Here is an 18,351-nt window from a genome sequence, read left to right as displayed (position 1 = left end):
GCGATCATTTCGTTCATTGCTTGATTGATGTGTGCATGTTTCTGACTAATGTAGTCCTTGTATCTATAAAAAGGGGTCATATTAAGCCTGAACTGCACGGAAGGTTATATGTATAATCAGAATGCATAGGTTAATGAGTTATGCATAAATAGAGTGTATCTTTCTTGGCCCAGGAATCCCCATCACTCTTCCCCCTTCCAACTGACAAGCATCTGTAAGGCTTATCTTTGAGACAATTGCCACCAACAGCGTTTGTAAGAATAGTGGGCTCGGCAAACGAGTGAGACTGAAAGGCGAAAAAGCGAGGCCCGAAGCCCTTCAACGCCTATCTTAGCACTTTGGGTAGCGGGTGCTGTCTCCCATTGTCTTGACTGCAGGCTGCATGTCTTACTATGACACGCCGTTCGGGACCGAAAGGTACCGGATGATATCTCGATCATTCGATTCCAAGACAACCTTGGTCAGTCGATTGCTGGACGTGTCGCCGAAGCCTGCTCATCGGAGCTGGAAAGATACTTCAGAGGACACGGACATCCAATCATCAAGGTCAGAAACAGAAAGTCAAGTCTCTAAGCTGCAAGACATCTCGTTTGATGTGCTGATGCTTATTACATGATTTCGATTTGATGTAATTGGTTCCCCGAATATGATCGAGGCTCTTTGATCGAACGAAGAGTGGACTTGGTGATATTTTGGCGGACATTCCAGGCTTTGCAGCGTCACACCATCTCTTTTCAAAAATGCAGCAACGTGTTATGTCCTCAATCACCTCGTTGTCGATGAGGTATCTCTCGGACCCGAAATGATCAACCGTGGGGGCCGATATTGACAACCAGCTTACTCCTTGCTAGCCACTGGGGAGCCTTATTCAAACTGTGGCTGCATTGGATAGTGGAGATCAGGAACGAGTGCCATCCCATCTCTCTCCCACACCATTGAGCGATTACAGTTTCAGAACAACGACATCGAAAAAGACGTTGGTTGTGTGGGAGGGTGGCTTGACCGGTTTAACGCCACCATCTGTTGAACCAGTATGGAAGCTTATTCCGTAAGACGCTTATGAAGATCCGGCGTCGGCCCCACCCGTCCGGACTTCCCCACCGATCTGTCCGGAGTTGGGGTCACAGACCGAAAGGATGCCCTTACGTTTTTCAACTGGTATTTGGTTCCCCGCATTCATCCCTGGGCTTTCAGATGAATGTGACAGCTAAGTGCGGTCCGTGGCATCGCGCCCGATGTCATACTCGGCGTCGAGTAGCCCTCCGATTCGTTTTGCCTGCACCTGTCATCCCATCTCAGGGAAACACATTTGCCTAGCTTAACTTACCAACTAGCCCCAAACTCAGCATCTAATCTCAAATATGACGAGCCGTATTTCAAAGAGGCGTAGAGGTACCATGAAGTCACCAGCTCGTACGAGCCCCGTTGGAACGACCCACTTGCGGCGAAAGGGATGCATGTAAGCTCGCCATCCATCCTCGGATTCGACGATTGAAGGCCCAGTCTATGTCCAGGTTTCGGAGCCTCCCTGCAGCAAGGTGTCTCTCTCGCTGACTGAATTCATGTCTAGTCTGAAGCAGGCATCTGCAAGGTCGTACACCACCTGTCTCTGAATGAGCAGGCACCTTTTTTCTCATACATGGTCTCGTAAGCGGAATACACGCTTTTTCACAATCCAATAGCAAATCTTGGTTACAATCAATTTGCCAAATGCTTACAAGCTTTTTCCTCTAGGGCAGCGAGACTGACATGCCGGAATATAACCAAAACTGTTGTTTCCTGCCCTCGCGGACTCATGCAACATGTTCCCTGATGTGGAAAATTGATCACAGATCGTCATCCTAAAATCGACAGTATTACTGTATTGGCTCAGGCGCATATTATCTGGATGGCCATCCCTGCGCACCATCCTTCGGATCAGTCACCAAATGTCTTCCGCTGTGCTTTTGAGACATGCACCATCGTGTCGGCTCAGCTGGTGGGGGGTGTTGCAAGGCTTTTCGTTTATGATGCTCGCATCAGCTCGGGCCAAGGCATCATCCCCTTCGCAGAATCTAGTCATCCAGAGGATGCACCATTGGGCCGAGCGGTTTCCCGGCATTCCTAGCTTATGAACAACGGAGGGTGGTATTGCTGGACATGTGGATCTGAGGAACGGGTCCAGAACAGATATGCCCGGTACAGTCAAGATCAGCGACTCCATACCACTTCACCGGTCGTGTATACAATGTTCAGTGGATGCCACTTACGAAACCAGATGCGGCACAGAGGTTCAGCAGGCAGCCAGGCATCAGACGAGAGACAGGGTAGGTGACATTGTGTAAACGCGCGCGAGTGGGTGCTCCATAGCCCACCCAGCTCCTTGGAAACGGTCTCGCCCTGCGGATGACGATCCTCCAGCTTGTATATCTAGGTTCAAGATCGCGCTCTCTCTGTCTCGCAAAGGCGCACCTAGCTTCTTCATATCGTCGCTACCAGCCCAGACTGCATACACAAGACTTCTCTTCAGAGAGATGGACAATTTTGCTCTGGTCATATTCTACCTGGGCATCCTCGTGGTGCCAGGCTTCCTCTTTTCCTCTCTTCGCCGATTATCTGGATGGTCTAGCAAAGCGTCGACACACGATGCCAAAGGCCCCAAGAAGTCTGCCAGGTTCCCTGGTCCCAAACAGTATCCCATCGTCGGTCGTGTTCATGACTTACCCAGATTTGCTATGTGGCTGAAGCTGAAAGAATGGGCCGATGAGTTCGGTCCAATCTACCAGACTAGCATGCTTGGCCAGAAGTTTGTTATCATCTCCGACGAAGAGATGGCTCAAGAGCTTCTCGTCAAAAATGGTAACAATTTCGCCGGCAGACCACAGATCCGGGCTCTGATTGACCACAAACTGGGACCTGCCTACTCTGCATTGATGGATCGGCATGGTAAGTGGTGGGCTTTCATCAGTCGCGACACTATCAAGGAGTAAGGTTAGAAGCTGACTGAGCTTCACCTGACCAGACACTTGGAAATTCCAACGCAAATGGGTCCATGCCGCAATGGCTGCAGCACACCAGCAGCACTTCTACGGCCATATCGAAAATGAAGTCAAGCGCTGGCTTGTCACACTGCTGCTGGACCCTGAAAAGTTTCACGGTAACACCCGCGAGCTAACGGGGCGGATCATCAGCCGCCTTGCTTGGGATGACGCCTCTCTCGGCAAGGCGTACGGTGACAGCGCCATCGCAACACTGACACAAATGTCAGTGTCTGGCCCTGTGGTCAACACCATGACCCCTCTGTGGCACCTTGGCGACCTCATACGGTACAACCCCTGGCGCAACCACGAGGTGGCGCGGGAGAAGAACCAGCGCGCATGGTGGCTGCGATCGTTCCGCCTTGCCAAGGCACGATACCGCAGAAGCGAGCTGCCAAGCGATACCTGGACATACCGATACTTCGAGCAGTTGCAGAAGGCAGGCAATGAGACCCTAATGCAAAGTGAAAAGGATGAAGACTTTGCGGCCTGCATGCTTGGCTTCCAATGCCTTGTAGGGGTAGTGACGATCTCTGGACCTATGCAGTTCTTCTTGATGTGCATGGCGCTTCATCCTGAATGGCTGAAGAAGTGCCAAGATGAGATCGACAGGGTTTGCGGTGATCGGATGCCGACCAGGGACGATTTCGCAGAGCTTCCGACGGTGAGGGCTTGCTTGAAGGAGACACTCCGCTGGAGATCCGGTGTTCCTCTTGGTAATGCAATTTCATTTCCTAAGGCTGTGTCCATGCAAAGCAGCTGCTAACCAATTTGAAGGTGTTCCACATCAATGCGAACAAGAGTCGGAGTTCAACGGTGTCAAAATTGAGAAGGGCACCATCATTCTTGCTTGTGAATGGTAAGTCCATGTCTATCCGTTTTGGGGAGCTGTATTGATGATCCTTTCTTCAGGAATATCAACCGTGTCCGCGAAAAGTATCCTGACCCTGACCACTACCGACCCGATCGATACCTAGAACCGGGCTTCCCGACGTATCAAGAACCCCTGAGCCGTTATCCCAATTTCAGGGATGGCGTGGGCATGCACACATTTGGCTGGGGACGAAGAACTTGCCTCGGCCAGAACCTCGTGGACGATGAGATGTTCGTCGCGGGAGCCGCTGTCTGCTGGGCCTTCGACATGAGTCTGAAGAAATGCCCTGCGACCGGTAAAGACGTGACCTTCGACACGGAGGCTACGAACTCGAACGTGATCTTAGAACCACTGCCATTTCCAATGCAGTTCAAGGTTAGAAGCTCCGAAAGAGCGCAAACTCTGTTGGAAGGCTACAATGCCATCAGAAATGAGCTGAAGGTTTAGGGCGTTTTTCAATTAATTACTCATTGGCTTGGACATGTTCAAGGACATTTGTTGGAACAGCAAGGTCATCATAATGCACATCTTCCCCACGTAGAATGATAAATTTTGGGGCATGACAATTAGAAACCTAACTATAAGATTCGTTCAGTATAAACGTTTCATCAGTTTACCTCTTCTTGTACACGTCCCCAGTTCTCTCGATCTCAAAGCTCGCATCCTTTCCCCGACCTTCCTTCTCATACTGTCTTACCAATGGGACAACGTCTCTCCCAAACTGTTCAATCTCTTCATCGTAATGGAGGAACGCAGTGAGCACCAAGTTGATCCCCAGACTCTTTAACAGCACCAGACGCTCTGCAACCTGTTCCTTCGTTCCGATAAGCTTCGTCTTGAAGCCGTCATTGTACTGGACCAAGTCATCAAGCTTGCTGTTGGCCCACATTCCCGTCTTGTTCGAAGTGCTAGCTCCAGCCTGCTGAACGGCGTCGCGGAAGGCATTGACGGCCTCCTTGTCAGCCTTGCCCTGGATCTCTTGCAACACCCGAACAGCCTCTTCCTCCGTCTCGCGAACAATGACGAAGCCATTGACGGCGAATCGCACCTCGTTCTCACGCCCAACCTTGGCCGCCCGAGCCTTCACGTCTGCAATTTGGTCACGGAAACCGTCCAGGTCATTGCCGTTCATGAAGTACCAGTCGCTGACCTCGGCGCCGTTGTTGCGAGCATCGTCACTGTTGCCACCTTGGAAGATCTCCGGGTGGGGCTTCTGTACCGGCTTCGGGCTGAGCCTGTAGTCTCTGTAGCGGTAGAAGTCGCCTGCGAACGTGAAGCCGGTGTCTTCGGGCGCGGTCCAGATACCCTTCAGGCAGCGAATGAACTCATTGGTGCGGCGGTATCGCTCTGCGTGCTCAAGCCACCACTCACCCACAGCCGTGAACTCGCCCTGAAAAGGCGTTAGCATCAATCATTTCGATTTGCGGTTCGAGGAAACCTACCTTGAACCAACCTGATACCAGATTAACGGCGATTCTGCCGTTACTGTAATGGTCGATGCTGGCGATCTGCTTAGCAGCAACGGTGGGGTTCCATGGACCCGGGAGGATGGCAGCGATGAGCTTGATGGTGTCTGTGCATTGGAGAATGGCCTGGGAAAATGAGACAGACTCGTGTTGATTCGCGGCTCCGTAAGACGCCGTGAACCGAATTTGAGTGAGGCCGTATTCGATGCCTGCATTCTCCGCGGCTTTGGCGTACTTGATATTGCTGGCGAGGTCCCAGTTTGTCCTTTGAGGGATCTTGCTAATAATCAAGCCGCCTGAGACGTTTGGTACCCAATAGCTGAGAGGCTAGTCAGCTAAGTTATCTTAATCTCGTAAAAGGCAGTACGTACGCGAACTTCAGACGGTCAGGGTCGGTGTTGAGAGGGTGCGGCTGGGCCATGTTGTCTTGATAGGTATCTAAGTGAAAGGTCGCAATGTGGGTGTAGACCAAAGATGTTCAGCAAAAAAGGCGCAAGACGTCTCGAAACTGAAGTTGAAAGGTGAACCAGTTGTTTTCGAGGCTAAGTGTCCCGGCCAGATGGAATGCAAGAATCACGAACATGTGTTGCATGAGCGACAAAGGTGCGTGCGCCCTTGCAGCTTTGAAGGCAATGGGATGTGGGCATTGGGGGCCGATCTGTTTACCCCGATAATTGGGACGAGAGATCTGCCATTCCGCTCTGCCGAGATGTATCAAAGGTTCTGAGAGAGTTTGCTCGATTTAATTAATTGGTTGAAATCCGCGTAATCTTGGAAGGTCCGGTCGAATGTCAACATCATAGCAGCTCTGTCGTGATCTCCAGTGCAACCAGACGATGCACGTCAAAGCTCAGATAACCCCAGCTTAGGCGGGCTACGACGAATAACAGCACATTCGATCGTAAGAAGTGTGGTGCGTGTATCAAATTACTCCATCTTCTGAGGCAATTGCATCATTGTTGACAGAATGACGAGACTGGCAGATCCCAGCCCATTGGAGCTTTCCCCACGTTTCGAAGACCCCATTTCTCCAACGGATTGCGCGAGGTGTGATTCTCCTTAGATCTGCGAACTCTATTTTAGTTCAACTGCCGAAGATGCGTCTGATTCGCAAGGTTGCGTTCAGCAGACAGGGATACGCAGATAAACTCAATTTCTTTTTTTTCGGACACTGCGCTGTCGGGCTCTAGTTCAAGTATGCCTTCAAGTTGGACTTCGTATGAGTGATCCAATAATCTGGAGTCTTCGTCACTTTCGAGACTTCAACTCAGCTTCACCATCCTCCTTCTTTCTGCTACTCCTTTAGGTCAACATGTCTATTCACTCATCGGTTCAAAATGGGACGAGCGAGAAAGCAATTGAGACCGTCAGGCCCGAGCCGGCTCTGGAAAGGTCGCAGACCGTCCATTTGAGCTATCCGAGGTTTTCGGCACCGCGGCCTCTGCCTACAGCTGCTGTAAGTCTAGGTTTTCAGCTCAATGGAGCTACTCTAGCTAACGATACGTTACTCAGACTTCGCTACCCATCGGGGCCTTTTCGACGACATTGACGACACTTTCGCTGAGTTTGATGGAGTGGAGAGGAGTCACAACTACGAACGTCTACATCGCAAACTTCTTCTTCCTCGCTGCTTTTGGGCTCTTCATCTCGGCCCAGTGGGAGCTTACGGGCGGAAATGGCTTTGGCTACAGTGTTTTCAGTGCCTTTGGTAAGTTCGTTCAAAATCGACATACACACGCGATTCGCCATGCAGGTTCGATGAATCATCTAACACGATCTGAAGGCCTGTTTTACGCGGGATACGGTGCCATCCTAACTCCCTCGTTTGGAGTTGCTGCAGCCTACGGTGATGACACAAAACAGCTCAACAATGCTCTTGGTCTTTTCATGATCAGTAGGTGCCAATCCGTTTTTGGGAAGAAAACATCTGACATCTGTCTTTCTCCAGTCTGGTCGGTCTTCGTCTTGGCGTACCTGGTCGCGACTCTCCCAACGAACGTAGTTTACATCCTCATCTTCATTCTCGTCGAGTTGTGTTTCGTACTTGTTGCTGCAAGCTACTTCGCTTTAGCAGACGGCCACGCCACTGCCGCTGTCGGTCTCAAGAAGTCCGGAGGAGTGTTTGCATTTCTCGCAGGCCTTGTCGGATGGTAAGACTTTTATTCTATCTACACAACTTCCACTAATGATGCTACTGCTTCTAGGTACTTGACATTTCACCTGCTGCTGAAGGATTCTCTCGTTGAACTACCATTGGGAGACACGTCGCGGTACTTCCCTAAGACTAGAAAGAAGGTTGAATAGTCGTAAAATTTAAGACATGTCAAGTCTCAGGAGACCCCGATGGGCAAACACGTAGACTAAACCTGGGGTGTTGCATGATGAGGATCTTGTTTCTCCCAGCTGAACGGTGGGCACAATAACAGTGGGTTTGCATACCTTGTGTCTTGTAGATGGAAGTATCTGCCAAACTGTAATAAAATTCGGTCGCATCGTTCGTTAGTCACTCGAATATCTTATGAATGACGACATATTTATCTTGATCAAGTGAACCTACCAGATTCTATGGATAGCCCCATACCCACCATAATGAGCTCATATCCATTTAGCCGGAGCTTCAGAACATGGGTCCCAGAAAGTCTCCCGGCCGCAGTAACTCTGTCCCTGCATGAAGCGTTATCTCTGACGTGGGGTGTCTTCGAGCTAGTGTGGGGGGCTATGGGTAGCTCGGCTTTGGGTTCGATGGCGACATATCACAACATAGGTGTGGAGCGTTGCGCGAGAGCGTCAGTCGGAGCCGGCATCTCATTATCCTGTGGCATTCACTAAAGAGATGAGGGGTTCAATATGTGCTCAACAAGTGATAAGAGACGCGTTTTCGAAGCTCGATGTGCATGTTCGTGAAGTGATTTGCGTTGCATTGGGATATCATTAATACTTTGTGATATCTTACTACGTATTTCGCCGTACGAGCGCTTTATTTTTCATCCGTCCGAACCTGTGTTTTTCCACTGCGAAAATGACAAGCAACGCTCGTTCCGTCCCGTCGACGGACCCTAGCGTCTACGATGAGTTCAAGGCGAAGTGGTCCAGCCTTCCAACAGACGAGAGCAACTGGCTGCAGCGAGCCAAAGACGTCGCAACAGTCTTGGCTCAAGATGCAGCCATTAGAGAGAAGGAAAACAAATCACCTCGCGCAGAGATCGCCCTTTTGAAGCACTCCAGTTTGTTGAAGGTTCTCGGCTGGAAGAAGTATGGTGGTGGCGAGCAACCATGGAGCGTGGGATACAAGGTGATCCGAGAAGTTGCCAAGGGCGATGGGTAAGTGCCATGGCTCGGGAAGTCGACATTCTAAGCATCTAACCAACTGAGATAGATCCATCGGAATGCTTCTTGGTTACCATCTGCTTTGGTCAACTACCGCAAATGTGATCGGAAGTCCAGAGCAGGCAGACCGTACCCAGGACCTCATCATCTCCAACAACTATTTCGTGGGGGGCGCTGTCAACCCTCGCGACAGCGACCATAAGATCACTTCAGATGGCGATACCGTCGTCTTCAACGGCTTCAAGAACTTCAACACCGGCGGTGTCATCTCTGACTTAACAGTGCTCGAGGGTGTTTTGGAGGGAACTGAGGACCATCTTTACGCCATTGTGAAGACAGATCAGCCAGGCATCATCTTCTCGCACAATTGGGACAACGTCGGTCTGCGACTCAGTGAGTCCGGAAGCGTCAAGATCGAAAACGTCACAGCCCCTTGGGCTGATGCTCTGGGATGGAACGCCGCCGAGAAGAAACCTGATCCCGCGATTCTCAAGATTCCATATGCCTCCTTGCTTTTACCAACGTGAGATAGTCTAATCCGTCGCATAACATTCAGCTGCTGACAATTTCTATAGCATTCAGCTCGTCTTCAGCAACTTTTATATCGGCATCGCATGGGGAGCACTAGACTTTGCTTCGGCGTATACCAGAAAAAACACTCGGGCTTGGCCCTTTGGTGGAGACGTAAGTCCACGAGCCCTGCTGATAAAATGCGGTTGCTGATGCGATTCCGATCCAGAACAAGGACAAGGCGGAAGATGAATTCTATATTCTGTCTACGTATGGCAACTTCCTGGCTCATCTTCGTGCTGCCACGGCGCTGGCCGATAAGGCTGGCGAAGAGATTGACAATGTGTACAAGTACTCTGGCGATCCTACCGCCAGAGCAAAGCTCACCGCACAAGAGAGAGGAGAGGCCGCTGAGTGGGTTGCAAGTGTTAAGGTCACGGCCACTGACACCGGTCTGAGAGTAGCATCGGGTATCTTCGAGGTCACTGGCGCGAAGGCCACTGGGTCCAAGGTTGGTCTGGACAGATTCTGGAGAGACATCCGAACGCACTCCTTGCATGACCCTGTTGCGTACAAGAACCGGGAGCTTGGAAGATATCAGCTGTTGGGCGAGGTTCCTGAGCCTACTTGGTACACATGAGAAGTAGTCTTCTAGATAGATTTGGCCAGAAGAATACATCCAGATGAGGAACACGTTGCCGCAAGAAAACGTAGGCAGTTTTTTCATTCGCTGTAAAGACAACAGTAATGCACTACGCCTTTGCGCCCGAAACCAACCATTACAGGTTAGAAGATCTTCCACGAACAGTGACAATCAAAATCTATGCAAGCTAGTAACTGCAAGGTACTTAGCCAGTTACGTATTGTCTGAGACTCTGGAGATCTGACGGAGACCATGCAACAAGTCGATCACTAACTTCCATGCCGAGAACGAGGCGTTTGGTGAGAGCGGTCGAAATAGGCCCCATGTCTCTGAGTAGCACTGGTCAAGGCCTCATTGCACTATACAATACCCTGGTCTACTCTCAAGAGCTAGTCTTCTTCTCCCAACTACGAAACATCAGTAAATGCATCCAAGTCAATGCCCAGTGTGAGGCAACTCACAGGTCAAGGAAGAGCTTCCATAGAATTGAGAACAGAACACCCTGCAAGCCATTGGCCAGGATGCGAGTCTTGAGGCCACGGCCGAGGAAGCCGAGCACGCCGTCTCTCTCGATGACATTCTTCGCTGCTTTCGCTGTTGTGGTGTATTCAGTTAGTGGACGTTCCTCATGGTCCTGCGAAGACACATGAAAGTGAACTTACTGTAAGAGATCTTGGTGTCATTGACCTGGCGATACGTCTTCACAACTCTCAGCGAGTTTGACACAGTGTCAGACACAATAGAAGCGCAGAAGCCGATGAAGGCGAGACGAAGAAGCCAAACGAAGATATCGCTCTTGTCAGGCTCGGGAATATTGGCGGTCAGGTAGTTGTACTGCAAAGGTCAGCAAGGGACGTAGGTACTGACAACAGCGAAACTCACGGTTCCGAACCACGGATAGTGTCCAACGAAGGTAGCCGCAGCAGTCGCGAACGCTCCCCACCACAGACTTCCGATACCGTTGGTTTTGACACGCTGGCGAAGAATGGCAGTGCCCTTCGCACCTTGTGCCTGGAGTGTAGTCTTGAGAGTGTCAATAGGAGTCAGAATCATGCGGAAAGCGGCGGCGCTTCAACAAAGAGTCAGTAGACTATTGTGATAACATGATCAAGAATTCAATCCTGAGCGGAAATTGCCTACCAAAGCGAAGCAAAGACGGTCTTGATGAGCGTTGGGAGCTGGTTCAAGAACGAGTTTGACTCGAGAAGAGCCAAAATACCGGCATTCGCTGCCGTGTCACCGAAACGGGAGACGGGGCCTGGTAATTGTAAGTCACAAGTGATTGCATGGAAAGCTTCAATCTGGAGACATACCCTGAATAAGGGCAGCGCCAAGTCCCTGGTAATATCGACCGAGGCCTCCGTCATGGTAGAGAGTCGCCGTAGCAGTTCGGAATCCAGTGCCAAAGCGATACTGGTAGTTCATAATCGTACGAAGAGGCTGTCAAGATGTCAGGGCGTATCCTCATAACCAATAAACATGAGGGCATACCATAAGCGTCAAAACTTGCAGAACCATGGCAGCAGCGCCGCTCAAGCCACCGCCCAGGGCTCTCTTGAGTGCCTTTCCAAGATCAAACTAGGTCTGACTGTCAGCTGGACTAGCTTCATCGCGATGTGGGCTGTTCGTTTCACTCACATACGTATCCTTCGCGTCAACCCACCCTTTAATGAAAACAGCCAAGACGAAGATGGCTAGAACAGCCCAAAATCCTCTCCATAGCCACCATCCAGTCGTACGCTTAGGTTTCTCTTCCTCATCAGGACTCGGCGCAATGAGGTAAACCTGCTCTGGGTCCTGGTTTTCGTCGTGTTCGTTATCGTCGGCCCTCCGATCCTGGTATGCCGGAGGTGGACGAGTCGCCTCCTCATCCTCGGCCGAGGCTCCGAGAAGCGGCGTGCGCTCGTCGGTCGCCTTCCTTTGGCTTTCGAGATCCGTTTGAGATGCCATTGTTACTGACTTGGGACTCCACCGAAAACCGTCTAGTTGTGGTTTATCGGAGTGAAGGTGAACTCTTGGTTGATGTTGAGAGATGGATTTGTCATAGACTCTCGGACCCGCGGTCGGCGGTATCGCGTGCATGCGGGGTGCTATCGCGTGCTTTTACACTGTGCAGGCCCCATTGACTGCGCCACTCCCGAAAATGCCAGCCACATCCATGGATCATTTCACTCATATCGCCGAACTCCCCGAGCCCGGCACCCACCACATTCTCCTTCTCCATCAGCGTATAATTAACAACAGCAAGTCATCAAATCAATACATTACTTCTAGATAATTATGAACTTCTTCTCTGGTCTGTCTTGCTTATACGCCGCCCGGCCACTTTCGAACATGCCCACGCGCCTGTACAGCGTCGGGCCAAAAAGATCAACAGCAGGATTCTTCTTATTCTCCTGCTTCCTATCCACTTGTTGCACTACTATTCCCACAAAGTGAGGTGTGTTGTACGGTTCAACAGTCGCGAGATCTAGATACCATACAGTTCCGTTTCTGTCGTGGGTGTACGGTCTATCGTCGATTTCAGATTTAGGCACACACGCCGCTGACCATTCGGCAGCGCCACACACTATTGTCAGCTCCGCATACTGCAATGCGCCATTCGGGTTTCGCAAGTCCTTTGGGACTACTCTGTAAGATATCTTGCTCTGGGCTCCCCATGCGTAGGTCGACTTGCGAAAGCTTACGGCGTGATCCCTGGAGACCCAAGACCATGAAGGCCCCACGTAAATGTCATCTATGGGATGGCAGTCACCCCGTTCTTGACAGTCAATGTCTGGCTTCCATAGGAGATCGACGCCTAGGGACTTTGACCACAGACCTGCGACGTAGACTCCGACATCATACACACCCAGATTCTGAAGCCTGATAAACTCTGCCGCAATGCCCGCTAGGGCCGTGAGTTTATCTGACTTGGTAGTGAGGTGACGATTTTTCGAATATTCGGAAAGAACGTCGTACCATCGCTTCACTGCCCAGCCCGGCTTATCAATATACTTCGTCTTTTCATCTCCATCTTGATTATTGACAGGCCATGCCGCCAGCGGGGAAGTCCGGTGTACGAAGCCACCATCGGCCCGCGCAATACGTTTCGCGCACCTCAGCGTCGAGCGACCTCTATATGCTGACGACACAGAGAGTAATCGAGGGCTGAGTAGGGATTCTTGGAGGGTCCATCCTCGGGTGTGTAAAGGCTCAGGATCTGTCTTCTGAGCAAAGGCTTCTGATATTTCGAGAATCAGACACTCGGGTGTAAGTAACTGTTCACTGTCTGCCCGATAGAGAAACAGTCTCGTCACTTCAGAGTCTTCCAACGGAGGACTCAGAAGACCATTGTTGGATCGCGGAGACATCCAACCTTCGCCAGCGGTAGCAGCGGACACGACGGATATCGTGCACACCGCCGCTGAGTAGATGGCAGCCATCTTGGCGAGTTCAATACTCATGTCATTGTCTGAGTCCTGGATGATGCAGTACGCATCCACCCAAAGATATTCGAAGCCCAGAGACAACGTCATAGTCGCTGCGTCAATAACTGACTTTGAAAGGGTAGAGACTGGGATCTGCTTCTTGTACCTTGGGAGACGATCCATCGTCAACTTCCCGGGTTGGTCGCCTCCCCAACAGTAGCTTAGGCAAACATAGTCGATGTGCTCTTGTGCAGCAGTATCCGACCGCTCTTGGAGACTGATGACTGGGCAGGACGTATGTCCCGAGACATGAAGAAGTCGCCTAGGCTGTTCCCGAGTGGTTGTGGCTCTGCACTGCTTGTGGTTTATCACGCAGTCCTGTATCTTTTCGCGGAGAACGCGCCCTTCCTCCTCTAGACTCTGAGCATTTGGAGAAGAATAGTTGCCAAATTGAGAGTCTATGAGTCTGTTCCTTGGCTCTCCATCAGTTGTTACCATCTTCTGATCTGGAATTGAAGGTAGTCTCGAGAGGAAAACTAGGTCCTGGTCGGCGGGGTAAAGCCTGAAATAACAATGTCGCGAAGGGAAAAAGTAATTCCTATCTGTTCTTGGAAAGCTTATGCTGCACCAGCCAGAGGGAAGCGCGAAACTAACGTCGAAATCCGACGTAGATTCGATGTAGCTTGCCTTCCAGACGGCTTTCGAAGCTTCGGGATCTAGGAAGACGTGTCCATTTTGGTCATCTCTGACCCTCGGTTCAGCCTCTGTGATAGCAGCTTCTAGCAAGGAGCAAAAGATGCAGCCCCCGCCCCGGACGCTGTGTTGGATGGACTCAAGACTTCGGCGAAAGGTTCGACTGATACGTTCATGTTCGCAGAAGCAGTATTCGGTATCGCCCTTGGAATATCTTCGACCGCAATTCCATCGATGCTTCCATTGTAGTTCAGACATGAGTGAGAATGTCTCTTTGCTGAACACGGTATCCCAGCACCATTGACACAGCATTCCACGTGGTCCTTGTAATTCATCGGACATGGCGAGTAAGTGACTGTTCAAGTCGTTTGGATTTACGTAGAGACTTGATCTAATGGTCGTGAGTCGGACTATGGGAGGCAACAACTGAGCAAGAACCACAAATGTTTGTCGAGATCAAGCTCCGGTGGGGACATTGAGACAATCAAATCCCTCATTGTGGAAGCTCGGTGCATCGGATGATTTGAGAATTTTACATGGCTCTCTGCAGGCGCAGTTCCAACCTAGTCACATATTTATCCATGCGCGCGCTTGAATGGTTGCATAGCTAAACCCGTTGGTAGGCAATGGGAGACTTCAGTCCTGCGAGATAGTAGTCGGCCGGGCCCGGGCCCAAGGCCTGAATCCTAGCCTAAATCCCACCTTTACGTAAGGGATTAGCTATACTACTTTATAGCTAGCTATGCTTAGCGCTTATAGCTAGATTAATTAAGCTACTTTATATAAGTTATAAACCCTCTAAATACTTAAATCTATTTACTAGATAGTAAAGTTATTCTTAAGTAGTTATTAAAACTCTAACTTTATAGTTTAATAATTATTAAAAAGTAATTAATCGATTATTAAACTATTAAAAGTAATATTTCTAAATAGAGATTATAGCTATTATAATATATATATTTTTAGTTATAAAATTGTTTTAGTTTTTAAGCTATTAAAGTTAATAATTATTTAATAATCATTATAGTTAGTTATATAATAATAACTACTTAATAACTATTTAATAACTATTTATAACTACTATTTAAACCTCTTTTAAACTACTAAATTAACTAAATAAATTAATATATCTTTAATTAATAATTTAACTCTATTTCCTTTTAGCCTTACTAAGAGGGGATTATTTTAGTTAAGCTTTTTTAGCTTTTCTCTTTTTTCTACTAACTTTATAGCTAAAGTAACTATATAAAAAGTAGCTAATAAAGGATTAAACTTAAGAATTTTGATATATAATATTATTTCTAAGGTAATTAAAACTATAAACTTTTAGTTATAAGAGATTAATTTTGAAAATACTTTTAAAGTAATAAAACTTCTCTTCTATTCAATACATAAAGGAATACTAAATAAATATAATAAAGATATAGTTTTTAAAAAAGATAAAGTAGTGGTAGTTAAAGATCTAAAATCTTTAAGTAATTTAATACTTATAGGTTTTATTTTGACTAAATAGTTATTTATAGAGAAGATCTAATATAATCTCTTAGAAGAGATAATTAATAATAATATTTTTATTATAGGTTTAGCTTTTTATATCTTTATTAAAACTAAAAAACGTATTTAGAAATTTAATAAGCTAGCTATAAGTGAAGTTTATAATAATTAGAATAAAATAATTAAAGTTAGTTAATTATAGTAATATTAAAACTTTATATAAGATCTTTATTTAACTTTTAATAAACTAAATAGCTTTAATATAAGCTTATTAATTATAGTTTTTATTTATAAACTTATCTAAAGTTTTAAATATTTTAATTAAGTTAAAATAGATATTATAAAGAATAACTTTATTATAGAAATTTATATTTATAATAACTTTTTATAACAACTTAGAAGTTTTAGTAAAAAGGAATAATATAAATAAGTCTCTTAAGGTTTTAAAGCTTTATTAAATAAAGAGAGGTTTACTATAAAATATAAACTTAATTTTTTAAGTTTATAAATAATAGAAAGAGTTAATAATAAGATTTATATACTTCTCATAATTCTAAGTATTTATAAAGCCTTTATAGATATAAGATATACTCTTATTATTATAGAAAAGCTTCTTTATACTCTATTTTTTATAACAAATACTTATTTAAATATTATAAATACTATACTATAAACTTTATCAAGTTTAAATATTTAAATATATTATAAATAACTATATAAATAACTATATAAGTATTTATTTTAATATTTACTTTAAAAAGTTGAACTTAAAATAGTATTTCTAGAAACTTTAGTATTAAATAAGATATTAACTATTAATCTAAAGCTTCTATAAATACTCTATTAACTTAAGCTTAAAAAACACCTTTCTATTATTCTTTAATAAATAACTTTAAAATATCTAATTTATATTTTAACTTTTAATTTCTTGCTAGAGATTTATATAAAGTTAACTACATATAGAGAGTTAAGAAGTAATTAATAAAGAAGGTTAAACTTTTTATCTATAGATTTACTAACTAAATTATTAAAATATAGATTAATAGTTTCTTTATATATAATATTATTAAAGAAGTTAATAAAGAAGAAAATAATAACTAAAAAGTATAAGTAAGCTAATATGTTATATCTATAGCTTCTATTAAGAGGATAAACTCCTTTATATTAAATATTAATACTAATAGATATATTTTTAATAATCTCTCTATTTTTAAGGAGTTTTAAGATCTCTTTTAAAAATTAACTATAAACTATATAAATAGAAAGGACTAAATTAGCTAAGCTATTAATATAACTAAAGTAATTACTATTAACCTAAGTAATAAAAAGATTACTTTCTAACTATATAATACTTTCTATAAACTTTCTAATATAATATAAATTATTAATATTGGTCTTCTTTAGAAAATAGATATCTATTTTAATAGTTTAAATAATATTTTAGTTTATAAAAATATATCTAAAACTATTACTAATTCTAAATAAAATATACAAATCTCTTAGTTTTAGATCTATCTTTCAAACTAAAGTAATAAATGTAGCTCTTTTAAACTAGATTACTAAACTTTTTATATTTATTTAAGATATCGATCTAAAGAAGTAATTATTATTATTATTAAAAATATTAATATAAACCTCTTTAGAGTAGTTTTTATAAAATATACGTCTTATATTTGTTTTATAGTAAACTTAATATAACAAATTAATAATAAATAATAAAAACTACTAACTTAAGCTTTGTAAAAACTTTAAATTAATCTCTTAGAACTAATATTATAAAACTTTAGAGGTATTACTTATAGTTTTTATGTTACAGAAACTTTTTTAATTTATAAATAGTTTTAAATATTTAAATTAAAGAAAGATATAGCTATTTAGCTACAAAATTAGTTTTTAAAGAAGATTATAATAATAAATAGTATTTTTTATTTCTCTAAAGTTATTATAAATAATAATATAGTTCTTCTTAAAGTAATAAACTTTATATTTAAAAATAAAGCTTCTATTTAGAGATAGTAGCTTTAAACTATTATTAGTAAAATAAGAAATTAAAAAGCTTTAGTAAAGCTATATAATAAAATGTATAAATGATATATTTAGAAGCTAGCTTTTTTGTCTTTTTAGCTTCAGTTAATAAAGACTTCTATAGAAGTTAGTAATCTATTATTTATGAATAAAAGTAATATTAATCCTTATAAAAAGCTAATAAATATATTTAATATATCTCCTTTTAAAGGAAAACTATGTATATATTATTTTTACTATTAAAAACATTAAACTTATATTTATACTTATCCAAATAGCTATCTATATATTAAAAGAATAAAAGATAAAGCTAAAAACTAAACTTAAAAGATTTATGAAATATAATAGCCTCATAGTAATATTCTCTATATTCTTATTAAAAAACCTAATAATATTTCATAAATACAAAATATAATATTTAAAGAAGATAAAAGAAAGCTCCTTTTAATTAAATTTAATAACTTATACCTAAAAAAAGAGGTTAAAATAGAGATTTATAAATATAGTAATAAACTACTAACTATAATATATAAAGCTAAATTTTAGCTTTATAATGTAAATATTAAGTTTTACTATTATTATTATTTTATTAACTAAGAATAATAATAAGAGGAACTAAAGAATTTATATTTAAACGAAGTTTAAAAATTAGAAAGTAATAATAAATAAAAATAAGAAAATAAACCTCTTTAAGAATAAAAAAGGTTAGTAAAAAAGAGAGTAGTTTATTCACTTTTAATTTAAAGCTAGTTATAACGTATATGCATAGCGAGTCGCCCATCATAGCGAGCCGCCCACTTTTCCTTAATTCTACACTCTTCACCTTCACAACAACCTTCCTCTACGTACGACCATGAGTTCTTCTTCAAATGAAAGTCGCATTATCCTTGCA

At 44.1% G+C, this 18,351-nt stretch overlaps 5 protein-coding genes across 5 annotated transcripts; 3 read left to right on the top strand and 2 right to left on the bottom strand.

Annotated features, from left to right (window-relative positions):
* Positions 1-2,714: 2,714 nt before the first annotated feature.
* Positions 2,715-4,338, top strand: COL26b_013632 (uncharacterized protein; the record flags this gene model as incomplete). Its single annotated transcript, XM_053186227.1, has 4 exons — positions 2,715-2,925; positions 3,002-3,733; positions 3,795-3,876; positions 3,930-4,338. 4 exons carry the CDS (start codon positions 2,715-2,717, stop codon positions 4,336-4,338), a joined length of 1,434 nt encoding a protein of 477 aa, XP_053029820.1.
* A 166-nt stretch (positions 4,339-4,504) lies between these two features.
* On the bottom strand, positions 4,505-5,778 carry COL26b_013631 (uncharacterized protein; the record flags this gene model as incomplete). Its single annotated transcript, XM_053186226.1, has 3 exons — positions 4,505-5,281; positions 5,334-5,676; positions 5,729-5,778. 3 exons carry the CDS (start codon positions 5,776-5,778, stop codon positions 4,505-4,507), a joined length of 1,170 nt encoding a protein of 389 aa, XP_053029819.1.
* An 891-nt stretch (positions 5,779-6,669) lies between these two features.
* Positions 6,670-7,661, top strand: COL26b_013630 (uncharacterized protein; the record flags this gene model as incomplete). Its single annotated transcript, XM_053186225.1, has 5 exons — positions 6,670-6,813; positions 6,870-7,065; positions 7,141-7,251; positions 7,306-7,507; positions 7,562-7,661. 5 exons carry the CDS (start codon positions 6,670-6,672, stop codon positions 7,659-7,661), a joined length of 753 nt encoding a protein of 250 aa, XP_053029818.1.
* Positions 7,662-8,376: 715 nt separating this feature from the next.
* On the top strand, positions 8,377-9,834 carry COL26b_013629 (uncharacterized protein; the record flags this gene model as incomplete). Its single annotated transcript, XM_053186224.1, has 4 exons — positions 8,377-8,678; positions 8,734-9,207; positions 9,260-9,368; positions 9,424-9,834. 4 exons carry the CDS (start codon positions 8,377-8,379, stop codon positions 9,832-9,834), a joined length of 1,296 nt encoding a protein of 431 aa, XP_053029817.1.
* A 385-nt stretch (positions 9,835-10,219) lies between these two features.
* COL26b_013628 (uncharacterized protein) lies at positions 10,220-11,787 on the bottom strand (the record flags this gene model as incomplete). Its single annotated transcript, XM_053186223.1, has 8 exons — positions 10,220-10,244; positions 10,299-10,431; positions 10,500-10,671; positions 10,720-10,906; positions 10,978-11,095; positions 11,151-11,277; positions 11,329-11,415; positions 11,476-11,787. 8 exons carry the CDS (start codon positions 11,785-11,787, stop codon positions 10,220-10,222), a joined length of 1,161 nt encoding a protein of 386 aa, XP_053029816.1.
* Positions 11,788-18,351: the final 6,564 nt, after the last annotated feature.

The sequence above is a fragment of the Colletotrichum chrysophilum genome (genome assembly GCF_026319265.1).
Source record: "Colletotrichum chrysophilum strain AFK26 chromosome Unknown scaffold_243, whole genome shotgun sequence".
Taxonomy (NCBI): Eukaryota; Fungi; Ascomycota; class Sordariomycetes; order Glomerellales; family Glomerellaceae; genus Colletotrichum; species Colletotrichum chrysophilum.
Note: the sequence above shows the minus strand (reverse complement) of the source record. Positions and strands in the feature narration are given on the sequence as shown.